At 67.3% G+C, this 6,368-nt stretch overlaps 1 protein-coding gene across 1 annotated transcript; it reads left to right on the top strand.

The window, feature by feature from the left end:
• CMPK2 (cytidine/uridine monophosphate kinase 2) lies at positions 1-5,905 on the top strand. Its single transcript, XM_008161493.3, has 5 exons — positions 1-670; positions 2,264-2,378; positions 3,466-3,667; positions 4,783-5,016; positions 5,720-5,905. The coding sequence occupies exons 1-5, from the start codon at positions 2-4 to the stop codon at positions 5,844-5,846; spliced, it is 1,347 nt and encodes a 448-aa protein (XP_008159715.3). The 5' UTR covers position 1; the 3' UTR covers positions 5,847-5,905.
• The last annotated feature ends 463 nt before the right edge of the window (positions 5,906-6,368 follow it).

Here is a 6,368-nt window from a genome sequence, read left to right as displayed (position 1 = left end):
CATGGCCCCGGCCGGCCGCCTGCTCGCGCTCCTGGCCCGGCCGCAGAGCCCGGCGCGCGCGGGGGCCATGGCGCAGCCCAGCTGCTTCGCGCTCGAGCTCCCGGGCTGCAGCCTGGCGCACTTCGCCGTGGGCACCGCCGCCGCCCCCGACCCGGCCCCGGCCCCCGACCCGCGCGCCGCCGCGCTCCTGGGCCCCCCGGGCCGCAGCTACGCGCTCTGCGTGCCGGTGGCGCCGGGCAGGGACTGCGCCGCCCGGGTGCGCGCCGCGCGGCTGCTCCAGCGCCTCCTCCCGCAGCTGCGCCGCGGGCCCCTCGGGCGCTGCCAGCTGCGCCGGATGCTGCGCTACTGCCCGGGCGGCGGGGCGGGCGGCCTGCAGCGGGGGGTGCTGCTGCGCGACCCCGACGACAGCCCCGACACGCGGCGCGCGCTGCTGGCGCTGCTGGACTCGTGCCTGGAGGCCCCGCGCCCGAGCCTGGGCGAGTTCGTGGGCGACGAGAGCCACCGGCTGTGGCAGCGCCCGTGGGAGCTGCGAGGCGGCCGGGAGTGGCGGCAGGTGGACCCCGAGCGCGTGGTGCCCGCCCCGGAGCCCGCGCTGCACCCCGTGGTGCCCGACCTGCCCAGCTCGGGGGTCTTCCCCCACCGGGAGGCCGCGCGCGCCGTGTTGGAGGCGGTAAGTGGCCGCCCTTCCCAGCCCGCGGGATGGAGCCCCGGGTCCGAGGAGCGGGCAGGGCGTGGGGCGGGGCTGCCTGGCAAGGCCCCTCTGGCCGGGTCCTTGGTTCACTCTGGGGTCGCGGAGGCGGCCTGCCTGCCTGGCTCTGTCCAGACCCCGTGGCCCTTTGGAGATCCCAGCCGCTAGGACCGCCCACCCCGATGTGGGACACCTGGCCCTGGCACAGAGCTGGACCCAGGACAGGACAGGAGCCGGGGGTGCGGAGATGACGTCAGCTCAGGGTCTCACCCTCCGGAGGAGGGGGTGGAGGAAGGCAGGCCTCTGGGGGGGTAAGTAGCTGAGACTGAAACAGGCCGCCTGCTTGGGCCACTGGGCTGCCCACTCCCCTCTCCATCGCTCCTGGGTGAAACCCCGCCCTGCGGGTGGGAGTGAAGGGAGCACTGGGCACCCCAGGAGCCAGGGTTCTCAGGGACCCAGCCGAGCCAGGGCCTGGGGTCCAGGGGCGACCCCGAAGGCCACACTATGGGCCCGGATTCATTTGACAAGCTGATGGGGTAGCCCCGGGGACAGGCGTGCAGGCCCGGCCGCTTGGGGTGAAATCCAGAATCTGGCATTGAGGGCCTGTGTCACTTCACTTTCTTTTTAAATTTATTGTATTATTTTTTATTATTTTTATTGATTTAAGAGCGGGAGGGAGAGGGAGAGAGAAACATCAAGGGTGAGAGAGAATCACGGATCGGCTGCCTCCTGCACGCCCCACACTGGGGATGGAGCCCGCAGCCCGGGCCTGTGACCTGACCGGGAATCGAACCGTGACCTCCTGGTTCCTGGGTCGATGCTCAGCCCCTGAGCCACACCAGCCGGGATCAGCACGTTTCTTAAATGTTTTTGCATCCGATTCCTTAGCCGCAGAGGGAATGCCAGGACCTCCCGTGACAGAGCTGTCAGGTGCCCGGCTCAGCCAAGCACACGCCTCCGCCCAGAGCTGCCGGGTGGGGGCTGCAGTAGGGTGACCCAGAGTCCGCTCTCTGGACCCCTGTCACACCCCGCTCTGCTCCGCCTGATTCCGCACTCCCCATCAGCTTGTAAAAGGAATCCGGGCTCACAGTGTGGCCGCCCCAGGTGCCGCTGGGCCCCAGGCCCTGGCTAGGCTGGGTCCCCGAGAACCCTTGCTCCTGAGCCCTGAGGTGCCAGAGCTCCCTTCATTCCCACCTGCAGGGCGGGGCTTCACCCAGGAGCGATGGAGAGGCGGGGGGGGGGGGGGGGGGGCCCTGCTCTCTTCAGAGCCCACGTGGGTGCAGCCGACCCTCCAGGGGCCTGGACGCGCTTCCCAGGCGGGGCCTGGAGTTCCCACATCGCTGGGTGACGCTGGTCCATAGTGGGGTGTCACTCCTGTCCTTCCTCCTCGGGGAGGCGGGACCCTGACCGTAGCTGCAGCCACCCTGCCCTCCAGGTCCACACACCGTGAACCGGGGTGGCGCCAGCCGCCATCGCTGCCTGCGGGCTCCAGGCTGCTCTGGGCTCAGCTGAGGCCCCCCCCCACCCTCCCCCGACCCTCCCCTGACACTGACGCTGACCCTGCGCTGTTTGCAGTGCACGCCCTTCCTGCCCGAGGCCCGGGCCGTGCTGGAGCTGGTGGACCAGTGTCCCGGGCGGCTGCACAGAGGCACGTTCCCGGTCATTGTCGTGGAAGGCCTGGACGCCACAGGTGAGGGACGCTCCCTTGGGGCGTGGCAGTGGGGCGCCGGTTAGGTCTTGCCCGAGAGAACCGCAGAGTCCGCTGGGCCTCAGGAGCCTCTGGCGGTGCCCTGTGCCGAGGGAGCTGGGGGTGCGACGCTGAGACGCCAAAGCCCTTCGATGGGCGGCCTGGGGCTGAGGCATTGAGCCTCAGGAGCACGGAGGGCAGTGGGCGCAGCCTGGGTGGGGAGGCCAGGGGGTCGGAGATGGTCAGGGAGAGCTGGGGGGGGGGGGTTGGCGGGGAGGGGGGCGGTGTTTGACCCAGAGAGGGGCCGGATGGGTCCTCGCCACCGAGAATCGGCACCCACGGAGGTGTGGTCAGGAACCCAGGTGCCCAGAGGCCCCTGGACGGCGGGAGGCGGAGGAAGCCTCGGGAGCCGCCACGTGGGAGTGAAAGCAGAGGTGCGGCCGAGGGCAGAGGAGAGGCCCCGGACACGGCTGTTATTATTACTATGTTTATATGTTTTCTTTAGAGAGAAAGGGAGAGGGAGAGAGACAGAAACATCAATGAGAGAGGAAGCCATCGATCGGCTGCCTCCTGCACAGCCCCCCTGGGGATCCAGCCCACAACCTGGGCAGGTGCCCTGACGGGGAATCGAACCGGTGACCTCTTCATTCCTGGGTCAACGCTCAGCTGCTGAGCCACGCCGGCCGCCAGGCGACAAGGCTGTCCTCGGGGGACAATGGTGTCACTGGTGTGGGGCTGGAGGGCCCTTTCCCGGGGCAGCCGGCAGGTCAGGAGGCGTGAGCAGAGCCGATCCCTGTCAACAAGAGGCCCAGCTGGGTTCCCGTCCCGGTATTCCGACACCGAAGCGCGGATCCCGGGCTCCCACGGGCCTGCGTGTCTGTGATGCGAGCGTGTCCAACTCAAAGGCTAACCCGGGCCGAAGGGACGAGGCCTGCGGCCTGCGGGCCGTGAGTCCGACTCGCGGCTCTACAGCACCGCACGACTTCACCCGCTGCGCTGAGGGACGTGGGAGGAACCCTTTGCTCCCACGTGGAGAGTGACGCCTGGGAGTGACCGTGGTGGGGGCTGAGACGTGCTGTGTGCCCCGCAGGCAAAACCACCGTGACCCGGGCGGTGGCCGACGCCCTCCAGGCCGCGCTGCTGAAGTCGCCGCCCGCCTGCGTCAGCCAGTGGCGGCAGACCTTCGACGACGAGCCCGCCATCGTCAGGAGAGCCTTCTACTCTCTGGGCAACTACATCGTGGCTTCCGAGATCGCCCAGGCGTCCGCCCGGGCCCCCGTGGTGGTGGACAGGTGGGTGAGAGGAGGGCGGCATGGCCTTCCTGACGTGTGTGTGTGCGTGTGTGTGCATGTGTGAGTACACGCTTGTGTCTGTTAAGGGAAACTGTGTCACGATAGTCACCGGAATAGCGTCTGTGATGCATGAATTACTGCACCGCTGCCTGGCATGGCGCTCAGAAGGCTACATACGTTGTCCTAAAGCTGGGCGGGCACGGAGCGTCATCCCAACTTCCTGCCGAGAAGCGCAGGCGTGAGAGAGACGATGCCACCCGCCCGGGTCCTGAGCTGCCTCATGGGGACAGTGGCCACCGTCTCCTTCGTCCACCCGCCACTTCAGCGTCTGCCGGCTCGTTGGCTGAGTCAGCAGGCGCGTACCGGCCACCTGCCCGGTGCCAAAGCCTGGTCTCCCGGGTGCCCTGCTGCCATGGAGCAAGCACACGGTGGCAGGAGAGGGTGATAAGTACAGCGTGTCCCCAACATGTATGCGCACACTGTGAGTCATCCTAAAGGCATGCTTATTAGGACACGTTTCCTTTCCGAAACGGTGCTCTCAGCTGTGAAAGTCTGTACGCTTCCTGGGACACGCTGTACGTAGAGCGCGCCGGAGACGGATAAACCCCTAGAAGGAGACGGATCGGGGTGATGCGATAGCGAACGCTCGCCCTGCGTGCAGGTCCCGCTGAGCCGCCGGGTCTGCGGGGAGCCCACCGCATCCTTACTGTGGTGGTGCATTTTACTCTTTTTTTAAAAATATGTTTTTATTGATTTCAGAGAAGAAGGGGAGAGAGAGAGAGAGAGAGAGAGAGAAGCACCAGTGATGAGAGAGGATCATGGGTCGGCTGCCTCCTGCACGCCCCACACTGGGGATGGAGTCTGCACCCCCGCCTGTGCCCTGACCGGGAATCGAACTGTGACCTCCTGGTTTATAGGCCACCACTCAACCCCTGAGCCTCGCTGCCCGGGCTGGCTGTTCTTGATGTTTTATAAATACTTTAAGCATGAGATGCAGGTTTGTTTATTAATTTGGTGCAGTGCTTGGGAGGCTGGAGCAGAGCCGTCCCTGTGGCTGGTGCTCGGCCACCGAGATTCCTCCTGCCGACGGGAGCTCACCACCCTCGGCTCCCCAGGTACTGGCACAGCACGGCCGCCTACGCCATCGCCACCGAGGTGAGCGGGGCCGTCCAGCACCTGCCGCCGGCCCACCACCCCATCTACCAGTGGCCGAAGGACCTGCTGAGGCCCGACCTGGTGGTGCTGCTCACCGTGAGCCCCGAGGAGAGGTTGACGCGGATCCAAGGCCGGGGCCCGGAGCGGACCCGGGAGGAGGAGGAGCTGGAGGCCAACAGCGTCTTCCGGCAGAAGTAGGTGTCGCGCCCTCGCCGGGCGGGGGTGCCGGGGACGCTCCGGGGAGAAGGCAGGGTGCACGCTGGCGACCTCTGGCCTGTGTGACCTCTGGCTCGTCGGAAACCCTCCAGGGCACAGACTGCGGAGACGGCTGTTGTTGGGCGTATGACCTAAGCTCCGAGCCTCTGCTGCTTGGTCTGCGAAACGGGGGTGCCGGAGGGTCCTCCCCAAGGTCACTGGGTATTCAGGCGGAACCCTACAGTGTGGCGGACAGTAGGGACTAATAAAAGCTGGCTGCTAAGCATCACTCCTAACCTATCAGGCATTTTTAAAAATACATATTTTTATTGATTTCAGAGGGGAGGGAGAGAGAGAGAGAGATGGTGATGATGAGGGAGAACCATGGATCGGCTGCCTCCTCGCGCCCCACACTGGGCATCGAGCCCACAACCCGGGCCTGTGCCCTGACCGGGAATTGAACTGTGACCGCCTGGTTCCTAGTCGGCACGTAGCCCCTGAGCCACGCGGGCCAGGCCCTCTCAGGCACTAACCACAGTGTCTCAAGCATGGCCCGTGGGCAGAGCTAGTGCCAGGGGAGGCGGTGGGAACCCATGGGGACCTTCTTCAGGCTGCGGGTGGCACAGCGGGTGGGACAGCGCCGTGTGCCCGGAGAGCCGAGTGGGGACGTGTGCCAACCCCGTGCCCTCTTCCCGTCCCCAGGGTGGAGGTCTCCTACGAGCGGATGGAGAACCCGGGCTGCCACGCGGTGGACGCCAGCCCCTCCAGGGAGAGAGTCCTGCAGGCGGTGCTCGGCCTCGTCCGCGATCGCTGTCCTCAGCTGCCGTGACTCGCGCCTGGCCCTGTCGGCGCCTCGCAGCCCAGGCGGGGCGCACGCTTCCCAGCACGGTGTGCCGCCGAGCATCGGGCACAGACCTCTCCGTGTCCCCTACTTTCCGTTCTGGCTTCCGGCCGATGGGCCCATCGGGGTGGAGACGGCCGCGTTCCCTGAGAGCCACGAGGGATTTCCGCCCAGTCCCACGCGCCTGTTCCAGGAACGGGGCTCGTGCCAGCCCAGCAAAGGCCTCCGGGTCTGCCTGGTCCGAGGCCCGAGGTCTGCAGAAGCCACGAAGAAGCCCTCCCCGCCCAGTGGCGTCCCGCCCCGGCCTCCGCCGCGCCCACCCCTGCTCCCCGGCAAGGCCTCGATGTGGTGGGCGTGGACGTCCTCCCAGCCGGGCCTCACCCCATTCTCCGGACCGAGCCCCGGATCCCGGAGCCACGCACTCCCGCAGGACGTGTCTGCGTGTCCCGGCTCCCAGGAGCCGTCTGGTGGGCAGGGGGCCCTTGCACGGCCGGTGTCCACCTGCGCCTG

This window comes from Eptesicus fuscus, chromosome 16, assembly GCF_027574615.1.
Source record: "Eptesicus fuscus isolate TK198812 chromosome 16, DD_ASM_mEF_20220401, whole genome shotgun sequence".
In the NCBI taxonomy this organism is placed as follows: domain Eukaryota; kingdom Metazoa; phylum Chordata; class Mammalia; order Chiroptera; family Vespertilionidae; genus Eptesicus; species Eptesicus fuscus.
Note: the sequence above shows the minus strand (reverse complement) of the source record. Positions and strands in the feature narration are given on the sequence as shown.

Excerpts from the sequence above, each read along its gene's own strand:
- CMPK2 (XM_008161493.3), top strand. The coding sequence starts at position 2 with ATGGCCCCGGCCGGCCGCCTGCTCGCGCTCCTGGCCCGGCCGCAGAGC. Across the intron at positions 671-2,263 it reads CGCGCGCCGTGTTGGAGGCG|TGCACGCCCTTCCTGCCCGA; the intron begins GTAAGTGGCCGC and ends CGCTGTTTGCAG. Across the intron at positions 5,017-5,719 it reads AACAGCGTCTTCCGGCAGAA|GGTGGAGGTCTCCTACGAGC; the intron begins GTAGGTGTCGCG and ends TCCCGTCCCCAG.